Source organism: Ailuropoda melanoleuca, chromosome 18 (assembly GCF_002007445.2).
Source record: "Ailuropoda melanoleuca isolate Jingjing chromosome 18, ASM200744v2, whole genome shotgun sequence".
NCBI classification, from domain to species: Eukaryota; Metazoa; Chordata; class Mammalia; order Carnivora; family Ursidae; genus Ailuropoda; species Ailuropoda melanoleuca.
The window spans coordinates 32842507-32860462 of NC_048235.1; the positions used below are offsets into that span (position 1 = coordinate 32842507).

The 17956-nt window shown below is 36.4% G+C and overlaps 1 protein-coding gene across 1 annotated transcript in view; it reads right to left on the bottom strand.

The window, feature by feature from the left end:
* The window catches only part of LOC100477359 (A disintegrin and metallopeptidase domain 3), a 92089-nt gene that overhangs the window by 12709 nt on the left and 61424 nt on the right, over positions 1–17956 (bottom strand). Inside the window, exons 10-11 of the mRNA XM_034647777.1 lie at positions 17014–17100; positions 15233–15347 (exon numbers count right to left, since the gene is read on the bottom strand). Coding sequence (XP_034503668.1) covers positions 15233–15347; positions 17014–17100 — 202 coding nt within the window. The remainder of the gene's footprint in view (positions 1–15232; positions 15348–17013; positions 17101–17956) is intronic.

The window sequence follows — 17956 nt, forward strand, 5'->3', positions numbered from 1 at the left end:
ATATGTATATTAAATCTTTATGTGTTATATTCTATTTTTCTATTATATTGCCTTTTATGAACTGCTACTTAAAATATATTAAACTGATATTATTCTTTAATCAGTTTTTCATTTAAAAAATAGAGTAGGTTTAAAAGAGGGACTCTAGGGTGGGAGGAAGATGACAGAGGAGTAAGGGACCCGAGTTTCATCTGGTCCCTGGAATTCAACTAGTTAGCTATCAAATCATTCTGAACACCTGTAAAATCAACCAGAGATGTAAGAAAAGAATTGCTGCAATTCTACAAATAGAAAGGGAGCACTTTCTGCAGGTAGGAGGTGCAGAGAAGTAAATCCCAGGCATTATACTGGAAGATAAGCTGCAGGAGGTGGGAGCCTCAATCAGCTGGCTGCCAGAAAGTGATATAGCAGTGGTGTGCAAAATCAGAACTTTAACAAGTCTGCACCAGTGAGGGACATCCTTCCTGAAAGGTGCTCAGGTGGCAAAGCAGAACACAATCCTAAGTGGAACAGTATGGTCTCAGGATCCCTGGGTTCACAGAAAGAACAAGGGTTTTTGAGTGCAGCAGAGTTCCCTGCATCAGCACTGGAAGCTGGCTGCAATTAGCAAGCCCAGGCAGGAGTCGGCTTTCACGTCAGTGTTGCCATAAACCTTGAACTGCAGCATGATCAGGTGACTGCAATTCAAGCAGGGACATGGCAGGTAGCAGAACCATGGTGAGGCCCTCTCTGCACCACAGGAGCATGGAGGGTGCTCAGGTGGCATGGATCCTTTAGGCAAAGAGATCCCAAAAGTAAATTGAAGAGAAAGGAACAGAGACAATATACAGAAACAGTGACTTTACAAGTAATACGAATGGCCCTAAATTCATATCTTTCAACTTTACTCTGAATGTAAATGGGCTAAATGTTCCAATCCAAAGACATAGGGTATCAGATTAGATAAAAAATAGCAAGATCCATCAATATGGTGTCTAAAAGAGACTCATTTAGACTCAAAGACACCTCCAGATTGACAGTGAAGGGTTGGAGAACCATTTATTATGCTAATGGACATCAAAAGAAAGCTGGGGTGGTGATCCTTATATCAGAAAAATTATATTTTAAACCAAAGACTGAAATAAGAGATGAAGAGGGACACTATATCATACTTAAAGGTTTATCCAACAAGAAGATCTAACAACTGTAAATATTTATGACCCCTAACTTGGCAGCAGCCAATTATACAAACCAATTAATAACAAAATTAAAGAAACACATCAATAATAATAAAATAATATTAGGGGAATTTAACTCCCCACTCACAGCAAAAGACAGACCATCCAAGCAGAGATTAACAAGGAAACAAGGGTGTGGGATGACATACCAGAGCAGATGGACTTCACATATATATTCAGAGTATTCCATCCTAAAGCTACAGAATATACATTCTTCGCAAGTGCACATGGAACTTTCTCCAGAATAGACACAAACTATGTCTTTTCCAGACGCAAACTATCTCCAGACACAACTTTATCCAGACACAAACTTTGTCACAAACCATGTCTCAACCAGTACCAAAAGATTAGGATTATTCCTTGAATATTTTCAGACCACAAGTTTTGAAACTTGAACTCAATCACGAGAGGAAAGGTGGAAAGAACTCAAATACACTGTGTCTAAAGAGCATCCAAATAAAGAATGAATGGGTCAACCAGGAAGTTAAAGAAGAATTTTTAAAAATTCATGGAAACAAGTGAAAATGAAAACACAACTGTTCCAAACCTTGGGATGCAGCAAAGGCAGTCTTCAGAGGGAAGTATATAACAATGCAAGCCTTTCTCGAGGTCTCAAATACACAAGCTAACTTTCCACCTAATGTAGTTGGAGGAAGAGCAGCAAATAAAGCCCAAACTCAGCAGGAGAAGATAATTACTAAAGATTAGAGCAGAAATTCATGAACTAGAAACCAATAGAACAGTAGAACAGATCAATGAAACCAGGAGCTGGTTAATTGAAAGAACTAGTAAAATTGATAAACCCCTGGCCAGACTTATCAAAAAGAAAAGAGAAAGGACCCAAATAAGTAAAATCATAAGTAAAATGGGAGAGATCACAACCAACAACAAAGAAATACAAACAATTATAAGAATATATTATGAGCAACTATACGTCAACAAATTAGACAATCTGGAAGAGATGAATGCATTCCTAGAGATGTATGAACTACCAAAAATGAACCAGGAAGAAATACAAAACCTGAATAGACCCATAACCAGCAAGGAAATTGAAGCAGTAATCAAAAATCACAAAACACACACACACACACACACACACAACCCCCCCCACACAAAACAAAACAAAACAAAACAAAACAAAACAAAACAAAACAAAACAAAAAACAAAAAACAAAAGCCAAAACTAGAGTCCAGGGACAGAAGGCTTCCCAGGAATATTCTACCAAACATTTAAGGAAAAATGAATGCCTAGACTTCTAAAGCTGTTTCAAAAAATAGAAATGGAAGGAAAGCTTCTAAACTCTTTCTATGAGGCCGGCATTACTTTGATCCCAAAACAAGACAAAGGCCCCACCAAAAAGGAGAATTACAGATCAATATTCTTAATGAATATGGATGCAAAAATTTTCACTAAAATATTAGCCAATAGGATCCAACAGTACATTAAAAGGATTATTCACCATGACTAAGTGGAATTTATTCCTGGAATTCAAGGGTGGTCCAACAGCTGCAAATCAATCAACATAACACTCTACATTAATAAAAGAAAGGACAAGAACTATATGATCCTATCAATAGATGCAGAAAAAGCATTTGACAAATTACAGCATCCATTCTTGATTAAAAGTCTGCACAGTGTAGGTGGAGAAGGAATATATCATAATAGCCATATATGAAAAGCACACGGCAGGGGTGCCTGGGTGGCTCAGTCGTTAAGCGTCTGCCTTTGGCTCAGGGTGTGATCCCGGCATTCTGGGATCGAGCCCCACATCAGGCTCCTTCACTGGAAGCCTGCTTCTTCCTCTCCCACTCCCCCTGCTTGTGTTCCCTCTCTCACTGGCTGTCTCTATCTCTGTCAAATAAATAAATAAAATTAAAAAAAAAGGAAGAAAAGCACATGGCAAATAACATTCTCACAGAGAAAACTGAGAGCTTTTACCCTAAGGTCAGGAACACAACAGGGATGTCCACTCTCACCACTGTTGTTCAAAATAGTAATAGAAATGCTAGCCTCAGCAGACAGCAAAAAGGAATAAAAGGCATCAAATAAGCAAAGAAGAAATCAAACACTCAGTCTTCACAGCTGACATGATACTCTGTGTGAAAAAACCAAAAGGCTCCAACTGAAAATTGTTAGAACTCATACAGGAATTTGGCAAAGTGTCAAGATATAAAATCGATGCACAGAAATCAGTTGCATTTCTATACACAAACAATGAGACAGAAGAAAGAGAAGTTAAGGACTAGATGCCTTTTACAATTGTACCAAAAACCATAAGATAACTAGGAATAAACCTGACAAAAGAGGCAAAGGATCTGTACTCAGAAAACTTTAGAACACTCATGAAAGAAATTGAGGAAGACAAAAGAAATGGAAAAATATTTCATGCTCATGGATTGGTAAAACAAATAATTGTTGAAATGTCTATGCTACCTAGAGCAATCAACACATTCAGTGCAATCCTTATCAAAATACCATTAATATTTTTCTCAGAGAGGGAACAAATAATCTTAAAATTTGTATGGAAACAGAAAAGACCCCAAATAGCCAAAAAAAAAGTTGAAAAAGAAAACCACAGCTAGTGGCATCACAATTCCAGATTTCAGGCTATGTTAAAAAGCTGTAATCATCAAGACGGTATGAGTACTGGCACAAAAACAGACATATTGACCAATGGAACAGAATACAGAACCCAGAAATGGACCTTCAACTCTATTCTCAACTAATGTTTGACAAATCTGGAAAGACTATCCAATGGAAAAAAGACAGTCTCTGCAATAAATGGTGTTGGGAAAATTGGAAGGCCACATGCAGAAGAATGAAACTGGACCATTTCCTCACACCATACAGAAAAATAGACTCAACATGGAGGAAAGATGTAAATGTGAGACAGTAATCCATCAAAATCCTAGAAGAGAACACAGGCAGAAACCTCTTTGACCTTGGCTACAGAAACATCTGGGTAGACATGACTCCAAAGGCAAGGGAAACAAAGGCAAAAATGAGCCATTGGGACTTCATCGAGATAAAAAGCTTTTGCACAGCATAGGAAACATTCAGCAAAACCAAAAGACAACCGACAGAATGGGAGAAGAATTTTGTAATATTTTACCAGATAAATGGTTAGCATCCAAAATCTATCAAGAACTTGTCAAACTCAATACCCCAAAAGCATATAATCCAGTCAAGAAATGGGCAGAAGACATGAACAGACATTTCTCCAAAGAAGACATACAAGTGGCCAACATACACATGAAACAATGCTCAACATCACTCGACATCAGGGAAATGCAAATTAAAATCACAGTAAGATATTATCTCATGCCAATCAGAACAGCTTAAATTAACAAGTCAGGAAATAACAAATATTGATGAGGAAGGGGAGAATGTGGAACCCCCTTACACTGCTGGTGGGAATGCATGGTGGAATAGCTATTCTCAAAAACAGTATGGAGGTTCCTCAAAAAGTTAGAGCTACCCTATGACCCAGCAATTGCACTACCAGGTATATACCCCAAAGATACAAATGTAGAGATTTGAAGGGGTACCTGAACCCCAATGCTTATAGCCACAATGTCCACAATAGCCAAACTATGGAAAGAGCCCAGATGTCCATCTACAGATAAACGAATACAGAAGCTGTGATATATAAGTATATTATGGAATGGAATGGAATATTACTCAGCCATCAAAAAATGAAATCTTGCCATTTGCAAGATATATTATGAGTATATTATGGAATGGAATGGAATATTACTCAGCCATCAAAAAAATGAAATCTTGCCATTTGCAAAGACATGGATGGAACTATAGAACTATAGGTTATGATGGTAGGCAAAAGAAGCCAATCAGAGAAAGACAATTATATGGTTTCCCTCATATGTGGAATTCATGAAACAAAACAGAGAAGTATTGAAGAAGAAAGGAAAAATTTAAAAAGGCATAATCATAGAGGGAGACAAACCATAGGAGACCCTTAACCATAGGAAACAAACTGAGGGTTGCCGGAAGGGATAGAGGTGGGGGGATGGGGTAATAGAGTGATAGGCATTATGGAGGGCATGTGATGTAATAGGCACTGAGTGTTATATATAACAGATGAATCACTGAACTCACCTCTGAAACTAATAATACACTATGTGTTAATTGAATTTAAATTTAAAAAATAGAGTAAAAAGAAAAAATTATTAAAACTGATATAATAAAGGTTTTGCGTAACTGGCATTTTTATTTTTAAAATTTTTCGTTCTTTTTAAATTTTATTTTAATTTCCTTTTTATCAAAGTATATCTACAGTGCTACATTACTTTCAAGTGTACAACAATTCAACAATTCTATACGTTAATGCTCATCAAGTGTACTTTAATCTCCTTTGCCTATTTCACTCTTCAAAAACAATAATAGTAAACGGTTAAATTTCCGTAGTACCTGCATAAGGTGATATTGTTCTAATTTCGAGTATATTAATTAGAAAATAGATATTCCCCTAAGTGTTATGAAGGCATTATGGGAAATTGGGAAAATGAATGAAATCTCAATTCCATTAGTCAAAAGAAATATGCCAGATGACTAAAATACAATGAACTAAATTAAGAAATCAGAATTACCACCAAAACAACTATGAGGATATTAAATACAAATGAATTTAATGCCCCCAAAACAAAAATTCATTAACTTTAAATGCACACACAATCCAATTATAAGTGGTTTATCCAAAAAAAGTGACTCATGGTGTTTTATGAATTTAGAAGATTGGCAAATATATGCAAAAATATTGAAATTAAGCAAATATGTAGCAGGCTTAAGCTATGGTAGAACTCAATACTTTTAAAGTTCTCCTTCCTTGCCTCATCCATCAGAGAAGATCAACTGTCCATCAATTCAACTCAACTAAAAATTATATCATACTGGAAGTGGAGCTTCCTTATGTGCATAGTTACTCCAGAGGCTGATTTAAGAAATTGGACTCATCGTTACTGGATTAAATGAGCAATATCCATTTTTCTAAGGAAGTAAAATAAAGCTTCCACTTTGGTCAAGATAAAATGTTTTCATTAAATGCTGCCAAGCTAGTCCTGTATAATAAAATGATAAAATAGGACAAAACACACAAAGGAGGGGCGCCTGGGTGGCACAGCGGTTAAGCGTCTGCCTTCAGCTCAGGGCGTGATCCCGGCGTTATGGGATCGAGCCCCACATCAGGCTCCTCCGCTGTGAGCCTGCTTCTTCCTCTCCCACTCCCCCTGCTGTGTTACCTCTCTCGCTGGCTGTCTCTATCTCTGTCAAACAAATAAAATAAAAAAATCTTAAAAAAAAACACACACACAAAGGAAATGATTTCTGGAAGTCAATAGGAAATGCAAACTTTATCAGAAGGAAGGAAAACATGACATCGATTTTATGAAAATCCAATTCTACCTATAGACAATTTGCTCATCTCAACACAGAGAATTGGAGTTGAGGGCAAAGTACAGCATTTCCCCTGAACCCAGGAGGCAGAGGAAAGAATTTACAACAGTCAAAAATGTTAGACCCTGCAGGGCGTGGCATTGACAAGAAAGATACTCTATACATTAGAGACAGCAGAAGGGTTAAGAGGGAGCCTCCCAGGAGTTCTTGGCAAGAAAGATAAGATAGATGCATAGACTGATAGATTATATATACATATTATATAATATATATAAACACACACGCACACACACATATATGGCAGCCTAAAGCTAATTATACGTCTGATTACTGGGTTGAGAGTAGAAAGGAGATACCAGAGTTGGAGCAGTGCTGGAGAAAGAGCACCAAGGAGAGTTCGATTTCTTCACATGCTAACACATGTTGCCTATATTTTTTATTATGATGATTCTAATGAGTGTCAAGTTGTATTCATTGTGGTTTTGATTTTCATTTTCCTGGAATGTTCACCATCTTTTCATGGGCTTATGGTCATTTATATATCTTCTATGGAGATGTGTTTATTTAAGCCTTTTCCAAATTTATTTGGGTTGTCTTTTTACTATAAATTTGTGTTCTTTATATATTCTGAATAAAAATCCTATATGAGATACAAGATTTCCAAATACATTGTCCCATTTTGTAGTTGGTATTTCACTTCTTGTTGTATCATTTCCAGCATAGGAGTTTTTAATTTTGAGATTGCAGGAGATGGCAGCAGTGTGGGAGGAGCCTAGGCTTCCATTATCCCACAAACTCAACTAGATAACTATCAAATCATCGTAAATATTCCAGAAATCTATCTGAAGATAGATAGAACAAACTCCACAGCTAAAGGTAAAGAGGACCTGAATTTCATGAGTTCTTGCAGCCAGCAAGGCTTAAAGCCTATAGTTTTAATGATCAGCATGTTTAGCTCAGGGAGAGTCCAGATGCATTGGGTCTGCTCTTGGAGAGAAGGCAGGACAAACAGCCCACAGACATACAAAATGGAAACTTTGATCTGAAGAATGCCTGGGGCACACAGTGAGAAGGTTATTTGCTCATCTCTGAGCATGTTCCAGAGAGGCACCCTTAACAGATAGACCTTTCCGGGAACAAAGGGACTGGCAAGTGCCTTTTCCCTCCCCCATCCCTCAGCATAAAAACAAGGCCACTTGCAGAACCAGCACCAATACTTGCTACCTAACTGGTTTATAAAAAGCTCTACTTCCCTATGCTCCTGAAGAAATGCACTTCCCACTCATGCTTGCCTCAGTCCCAGCACAGTGGGCCTCTTTCCCCAGAATTCCAGCCCAAACCCCTGCCAACAGCTCTTCTTCTGATCCAGGATTTTTGCAAGACCTCAGTTCCATTAAGGGCAATGACAGGTCTCATTTCACAAGCCGACCAGAACATAACTAGTTAAAATTTGCCACATTCAGGGCAGAGACCAAACACTGCCTGCAATAGGCAAAGAGAGCTTCTGCAGATGATTGACCTAAAGGATAAAAGTGGTCAGCAGAGCACATGCAGCACACATTGGAGATACTCCTAGAAGTCCCAGGCCCTGAAGAACAGGGAGACACTAAATTGCAGGGCATTACAGGACCTCTTCTTCATAAAGCCCTTAAGTGCAAGAACAGGAGACCTAGCTGACATTCCTAACAGAGAAACAGGCACAGAGACTTAGACAACATGAGAGGACAGAGGAATTTGTGCCAGATGAAAGAACAGGACAATGCCATGGCTGAAGATCTAAGCAAAACAGATATAAGTAACATGCCTGAAGGAGAATTTAAAACAACAATCATAAGGATACTCACTGGACCTATGAAAAGAGTGGAGCATATCAGCGAGACCATTAAAAAAGAGATAAGAAATAACACAACAGAGATAAAAGTCTCAATAAATGAAATGAGAAACACGGTTGATAGAATGAACAGCAGGTTGGAACAAGTGAAGGAACAAATTAATGACCTAGAAGACAGTAATGGAAGTTTATTAAGTTGAAAAAAAAGTTAAAAAAAAGAATTATACAAAACTAGAATAGACGTTGAGAATTCAGTGACTTAGTGACTTCATCAAATGTAATAACATTCAGACTATAGGTGTGCCATAAGAAGAGAGAGAAAAATGGGCAGAGAATTTATTTTAAGAAATAATAGCTGTTGGGGCGCCTGGGTGGCACAGCGGTTGGGCGTCTGCCTTCGGCTCAGGGCGTGATCCCGGCGTTGTGGGATCGAGCCCCACATCAGGCTCTTCTGCTATGAGCCTGCTTCTTCCTCTCCCACTCCCCCTGCTTGTGTTCCCTGTCTCGCTGACTGTCTCTACCTCTGTCAAATAAATAAATAAAATCTTTAAAAAAAAAAAAAGAAAGAAATAATAGCTGAAAACTTCCCTAATCTGGAGAGGAAAACAGATATCCAGATCCAGGAGGTACGGAAAACCCCCAACAAAATCAACAAAAGTCGACCCACAACAAAGCATATTGTAATTAAAGTGATAAAACATACTGATTAAAAAAAATACTAGCAGTAGCAAGACAAAAGAAGAAAGCTACATACAAAGATATACCATAAGGCTATCAGCAGTATTTTCAGCCGAAGGTTTCCAAGCCAGAAAAGAGTAGGATGATATGTCAAAGTGCTGAACAGGAAAAACCTACAGCCAGGAATATTCTATCCAGCAAAGTTATCATTCAGAAATGAAGGAAAGACAAAGAGTTTCCCAGACAAACAAAAACAAAAGAAGTTCATGACCACTAAACAAGCCTTGCAAAAAGTATTAAAGGAGAATCTGGGTGGGGGAAAAAAAAAAACGACCAAAAATGACAATATGAAGGTAGGAAACAAAAAAGTAGTAAAAATGAATATTTCTATAAAAAAATCAGTCAAGGAGGGGCACCTGGGTGGCTCAGTTGGTTAAGCATCCAACTCTAGGTTTCAGCTCAGGTCATGATCTCAGAGTCATAAGATCGAGCCCCACATCAGGCTCTGCTCTCAGTGCAGAGTCTCCTTGGGATTCTCTCTCTGTCCTTCTGCCACTCCCCTGCTCTCTCTCTTTCTTTCTCTAAAATAAACAAATAAATCTTTAATGGAAATTGGTCAAAGAACTCACAAAATAAAGAATGTAAAATATGACACCATATACCTAAAACATGAGGATGAGAGGATTAAGAATGGGTTCAAACTTAAATGACCATGAACATAACATAGATTGCTATATGCAGAAGATGTTACATATAAACCTAATGGTAATGACAAATCAAAAACCATTACAACATACATAAAGAATAAAGAGAAAGAACTCTAAATATATACCTAAAGATAATCAGCAAACTATTAAAGACAGAAAGACAAGAAATCATCAGACAAAATCCTCAAAAACAAAGACAAAACAAGTAATAAAATGGCAATATCTATCAATAATAACTTTCGGTTTAAATGGACTAAATGCTCTAATCAAAAGATATAGGTGACAGAATGAATTAAAAAAAAAAGACCCATCTGTGTGCTGCCTACAAGAGATTCGTTTCAGACCTAAAGACACCTGCAGATTGAAAGTGAAGGATAGACAAACATTGAACATGCAAATGGATGTGAAAAGAAAGCTATGGTAGCAATACAATATATAGGACAAAATAAACATTAAAACAAAGACTATGTCAAGAGACAAAGAAGGACACTATTTCCCCACAAAGGGAACACTCCAACAAGAAGATATAGCAATTGGAATATTTATGAGCCCAACGTGGGAGCACCTAAATACATACAAAATTTAATAACAAACATAGAGGAGCTCATTGATAATGATACAATAATAGTAGGAGAATTTAGCATCCCATATACAGCAATGGACAGATCATCCAAATAGAAAATCAACAAGAAAATGACAACTTTAAATGAAACACTGGGACCAATGGACTTAATGGATATGTTCAGAACATTACATCCTAAAACAACAGAATACACATTCAAGTGCACCTGAGACATTCTCCAGAATAGATCATGTGTTAGGCTACAAAATGAGTCTCAACAAATTCAAAAAGATCAAAATCATACCATGAATCTTTTCTGACCACAACACTGTGAAACTAGAAATGAACCACAAGAAAACATCTGGAAAGATGACAAATAAACGGAGATTCAATAACATGTCACTAAACAATGAATGGGTCAACCAGAAATAAAACAAGATATCAAAAGTAAATAGAAACAAATGAATATGAAAACACGCCAGTTCAAAACTTTCAGACATAGCAAGAACTGTTCTAAGAGAGAAGTTTATAGCAATAAGGGCAAGAAAGAAGCAAGAAAAATATCAAATAAAGGGAGGAGTTCAGATGGCAGAGTAGTTGGAGGACTTTATGTTTGCCTCCTCCCTTGAACTCAGCTAGATAATTATCAAATCATTCTAAATACCCAGGAAACTGATCTGAGTACTGAGAGAACTAACTGCACAGCTAGAGGGAGAAAAGAGGTCCCATCATGGAAGTTAGGAGGTGCAGAGATGTGTTTTTGGGGAAAAAAGATTCATGGGTGCTGCAGAGCAGAGGAAGTCCTAATTGTGGAGAAGGTAGAGAGGGAAAGAGAGAGAGCAGCATGAAGGGAATTGCACAAGAAAAACACTTTCCTGAAACCATTGGGAAAAAAAGAAGGGTTGATTATCATGAATTTTTACAAGTCAATGGAGCCAAAAGTCTGAAGTTTCATTACCAGGGTGGAGCCTGGCCAGGGTAGCAGTGCTCCTGTGGAGAAGGAGGGCAGAGGCCTGTGAGCAGAGGGCTTGCTCTGAGGATCTCCTAGGTCACACTGGGAGACACCATTGGAGTGCATTTGGGAGAAGCAGCACAGCCTCTCAGGGGACAAGAAAGATGGCAGGCACCTTTGATCTGCCCTGTTCATTAGCATAGGGGCAGAGATGCCTGCTGAGGGCAGCTAACCAGGATGCCCACTTTTTGCTACACTTTACCAGAAAATTCGAGCACCTCCATGGTCATTTGACTGCTTTTCTGGGACAACCAGTATCAGCTGCAGCATGATGAAACCCTCCCCCAGAGGATCAGTGTGGGTCCTGCCACACCATGTCCTTAAATATGGAGTTCTGAAACCCAGCTGTGTGCCTGAGATAAAACCAGGAGCACTGGGCAGATGGCTGGGACACAGACAGGGTAAAGGCAGGGATCTGATGCAAGCCTGGGGCAAAAAGGGGAGATTGTTTGCTCTTCTGTGAGGGCTTCCTGAACAACAGCAGGCACAAACTCCCCTCTCCAGGAAAGAGAGTGGGAAGATGATATTTTTCACCCTTCCCATCAGCACAGAGGGACTTCAGCTAGCAGCACAGCACACACAGTGAAGGCTTGAGTTGCATGCACCAAGCCATGCCCCATTGTGCTCTTCAGGTGCCTTTTTTACTAGATAAAGTGTGATTGAGAGCCTGAGCAGTAGCGGCCCCTCCTGCGGAAGACAAACACAACCATCCACACACAGGTCCACAGGGTCTACTGATGCACCGGGTCTTCAGTTTCTTTCCTGACTAAAGGTCTGTTCAAATTTTCTTTTCTCTCCTGTTTTAGTTTTAGCAGTTTGTATGTTTCTAGGATTTATCCATTATGGATAAATTGGATATGGATGAAATATGGATATGAATAAAATTGAATATGGATAAAATGGAATTCCTCCATTTTGGTGTTTTTGTCTATGGTTCTGTCTTTCATATTTTAGGAAAGCCTGTGTCTGATTGTACGTATTTCTACTAGAGCTGAAGCTCTGTAGCAGTTTGAAAAGGCTGAAATAAATAAAATCATAAATGAGAGAAGAGAGATCACAATGACCATCACAGAAATGCAAACAATTATAAGAGAATATTATGGAAAATTCTATGCCAAGAAACTGGGCAATCTAGAAGAAATAATGGGTAAATTCCTAGAAAGATACAAACTGCTAAAACTAAAACAGAAAAAAGAAAATTTGAACAGATCCTTAGCCAGCAAATAAATTGAATCGGTAATCAAAAATCTTCCAACAAACCAAAGTCCAGGGCCAGATGGCTTCCAGGGGAATTCTACCAGACATTTAAAGAATTAATACCTATCATTCACAAACTGTTCCAAAAAATAGAAATGGCAGGAATATTTTCAAACTCATTCTACAAGGCCAGTGTTTCCTTGACTCCAAAACCAAAGACTCCGTTAAAAGGGAGAATTATAGGCCAATATCCCTGATGAACATGGATGCAAAGATTCTCAAGAAGGTACTAGCAAATCGAATTCAACAATACAATAAATTAATTATTCACCACAATAAAGTGGGATTTACTCTGAGCTGCAGGGGTGGTTCAGTATTTGCAAATCAACGAACATGAAATGCCACATTAATAAAAGAAAGGAAAAGAACCATATGATCCCCTGAATATATTCAGAAAAAGCATTTGACAAAGTACAGCATCCATTCTTGATAAAAACCCTCAACAAAATGGGGATAGATGGAACATATCTCAACATCATAAAGGCCAAAGACAAAAGACACACGGCTAATATTATCCTCAATGGGGAAAAACTGAAATCTTTTCCTCTATGGTCAAGGACAAGACAGGTATGTCCACTCTCATCATTCTTATTTAATATACTACTAGAAGTCTTAGACTCAGCAATCAGAGAACAAAAAGAAATAAAAGGCATTCAGATCACCCAGGAAGAAGTTAAACTTTCGCTATTTGCACACAACATGATACTCTATGTAGATAACTGAAAAGACTCCACCCAAAAATTGCTGAAACTGATACAGGAATTCAGCAAAAGTGCAGGATATAAAATCAACACACAGAAATCTGTTGCATTCCTATATACCAATAGTGAAGAATCAGATAGAGATCAAGGAACTGACCCATTTACAATCACACCAAAAACAATAACATACCTAGGAATAAACCTAACCAAAGGGGTGAGAGACCTATACTCTGAAAACTATAGAACACTGATGAAAGAAATTGAAGAGGATGCAAATGGAAAAGCATTCCATGCTCATGGGTTGCAATAACAACTATTGTTAAAATGTCTATTCTACCCAAGTCAATCTACACATTTAACACAGTCCCTATCAAAATACCAACAGGATTTTTCACAGAGGTAGAACAAACAATCCTAAAATTCGTATGGAACCCCAAAAGATCCCAAATAACCAAAGCAATCTTGAAAAAGAAAAGCAAACCTGGAGGCATCACAATTCCAGACTTCAAGTTATATTACAAAGCTGTAGTGAAGACAGTATGGTACTGGCACAAGAATAGATACATACATCAGTGGAAAAGAATAGAGAATCCAGAAATGGACCCACAACTCTGTTCAACAAGCAGGAAAGATTAACCCATGGAAAAAAGACAGTCTCTTCAACAAATGGTGTCAGGAGTACTGGACAGCAACATGCAGAAGAATGATAATGGACCACTTTCTGACACCATACCCCAAAATAAATTCAAAATAGATGAAGACCTAAAATGAAACTAAGGATACAATTGAATTACATCTTTGAGCTGCTGAAAGTAAAAATTCTCAATGCAGAATTCTACTTCCAGTGAAAATATGCTTCACAATTTGAGACATTTATAAAAACATTTTAAAGACAAAAGCTGAGAATAATTGGTCACCACAAGGTACATATATATATTATGTAATACATATTATATATATATATAATATAAAATATGAAGTATTATATATATATAAAGGAAGGTTTTCAGTGAGAAAGGAAATGACCCACATGGAAATTTGAATGTGCTGGAAGTGTTGAAAAGCCTTTGAAAAGCAGTAAATGGATGGGTAAATGGAAATATTTATATTAAAAAATCTTTAACATTCCATTGGCTATTTAAGGCACATGTAATAGTGTACTGTCACATTTATATAAATATATATACATAATTACAAAAGCACAAATGATGGAAAGACATTAATGGAATTATATTCTTATGAGATTTTTATATTATAAAATTTAGAAAACATGAATATGCTATAAAGAACATGAACAATGTTTGTGAATGTTCACGAAATAAATTTTAAAATGTTTCATACCATCTACTATACATATGCTATGGATATAGATTTTGTTACTTTTACCTTTCAATAGTGTGGTCATTTGAATGATGCAACTACACATCACAATATTTAACACATTACACATTTAGCACATTATGGTAGTTAACATCCTTGGAATATAAAGAGTATATAATAAAACTAACAGCTATTCTGTAATTTAACTGTATTTATCTATAAAACTCTGCTGTATAAACAGAAATGTTTGGGAACCATGGTTAAAATTAAAGGTAGGCCTATTAGCATGTTCACTTCTTGATTGGAACTAAAAGCATATACAAAATTGTGATTGACAGTATGATCTGGAACTTTACTGTTTAAAATACTTGCCACTGGCCACAAATGGCTACTTAAATTTAAATTAAATGAAGTAAAAAATTTTAGTTCTTTAGTTGCACTACCGACATGTCATGTGCTCAACAGCCACATAGTCAGTGGGCACTATTACTGTAAGTACAGAAAGCTCTGCTGAAGCACAGTGATCTAGATACTAACACTCTGGATACCAAAACCCATCATCATAACTTCCTCCTGGTGATAATGGTGCTGGTTCACAAATTGGAGGAGAATATCCAACATCACAGTGACAATTAAGCAAATTATTGCAAACCTAAAACCAAAACCAAACAAAAAATTATAAACATTTTTGGTACAATGCAAAAATTAAATGCATTATTTGTGACTGTTAGTCAATTTAAGTTATTTAAAAATGATCACTTCATACATTATAGTTTTTATTTTAATGTGGAAATTAATTTTTACAATAAAATGTAATATAATAAATGTCTTTGCAATATCTTTTCAATGTCATAGATATTTCCTCTTTGCCTCTTCTATTTTTAAATAACAATAAATAACACTCTGATACAATGAAAATGTCTTATTCTACAAAGGCATAGAAATTATGAAGCTAGAAATTATGAAATAATGGGAGTTGACATATATTATGAATTGTGCTAGATTTTTAAAAAATACCTGTGGTAAGAGCCAACTTTTACAAAAAATTGGGGTGAAAAACATAAAGGAAAAAACTTGCTTAACCAACACAGATAACAATATGTATTTTGCTAGAAATGGAAAGGCCAGAAAATATCTATTAATGTGGATCAGGTGGATGAATCAGAATGGTCAAAAGCAGAAGAGAGAATCTAGAAATAGATTCATGCAGAAATTAAATTTAAACTAAGTAAGAAAGGAAAGAAACAGAAAGGAAACTGTTAATGATAGGACATGTAAGTGATTTGGGAGAAAATTTTGATACAAATCATGCAGGAAGGTCAATGTTTTCCTACATTGCTATATAAAATGTGAAGCAACAATATGGCAGGAGACGCAAGTCACAAAGTTAAAGCCAAATGCAGACTTGGAAAAATCTACAAAATTTCTATACCCTGGTAGATAATTTCACAACGGTAAATATGAGGATCCATACATGCTTAAGACCTGTATCTTTATTTCTTACCTAATGCAAATTAACAATAGGTTTAGCATGTGAGAAGAGATTTTAAAAACTGAGAAGATAGTCTGGCTAGAAGTTGAGAAAATGCACATTTTCATTCATGACAGGTGAGAGCAAAAGCTGGTATAACATTTTTAAAAAGCATAATATTTCTGAAAATTTAAATGGTGCATAAATTTGACCCATCAGATTTCATTGCTAATAATTTAAGAAACCAGATAATTGTGCAAGGGTGAATGTACAACAATGTCCATTGCACCATTATTTACATTAATTAAGTAAAAATTTGACATTATCTAAAAGCCCATTGGTAAGTGAGTTTTCCAATATAGTATTGAAGAAACATACATAGAAATAAATTGAAGCTATTAAAGGACAAAAGAGATCTGAGTGGAGAAGAAAGTCTTCTCTCACAAAATATTAGATTATAAGTAATATGTGTAATATAAATATATTAATTCTGTGTGTTTAAACATATCAGTACGCATACAATCAATTATAAGCAAAATTTATATAAGCATGTATAAATATACATTTGTAATGTTCAATAAAACCATTTCCAAAATTCATACTGGAGTGTGTGCATACTGCACTTTAGTACAAAGTTCAAAGTTTATTAACTCATGAGGTCTGTAATAATCTGAGCACATAAATCATATGCATACGTATATGTAATGGAATCCACTTTCCTTATTTAACTGTAAGTTTCTAAATGAAATTTCCACATCAAATAATTCTGAACTTTATTACTATCCTGGAAAAAGTTCCGACATGGATTTTAAATGCTATACGTAAAAATAAAGGAAAAATTACATACCCCATGTCCACTACAATTTCTTTCTGATTGACAATTGGGTCTATTGGGGTAGCTACTGGCTTCTTGGCAGACTCCACGATAACAATACTAAAATGTTAAAACAAGCAACAACAAAAATTTTAAAGTGAAGAGTTGAGCAATTGTACTTGGTACAAAAATCAGATGCACAAGATAGATACAGATACAACACACACACCCAACACACACACACACACACACACACACACACACACTCACACACACGCACACCAGATGAATCTGGATTTCATGACAATTACTACTTCTAATAAAAGACATTGGGAGTCCAAATGGCATGTTATTACACTACCACATATAAAATTCTGAGAATGAGATACTATTTTTTCCCCATGAGGGAGCACAGCTGTGAGTTACTGATACTTATTGGCATAAGAACAAATAAAGCTTAACTTTTACTGACCATTTGTATTGAGCTAGGATCTGTCTCTGCATTTTCTATGCACTTTTATAATGTATGCTCAGATTGGCCCTGTGAATAAGATGTTTTTATCCTCATTTTATATTTGATAAAAATAAATGTACTCTTTTTAGGTCATGCATGAGTTACTGACAGGCCCAACATTCAGTGCAAGAACCACTTTAGTCTCAGAGCCACATATTTATTGATCAATGCTAAATATCAGTGTTCCTGTCATTTTTATATTTATTTCCAACATTAACGACAGTGTCTCTTATCTTTCACATTAGCAGTGTGACCCAGTGCAAGTTATTTAATCCCAGCAATTTGTTAGACATAAAAGGATAAAAGCAATGTTTGGCACATAGTAAATGCTCACTAATACAAGATACTGATTAACTATTTGTTTATTTCCTTCTTTTTCATGTAGACTTTAAGTGCTTATTCCTCTATCCAAATTTTAGTTTAATCTGAATATCTTTGGGGTATTTTCTAAGATTATCTGCT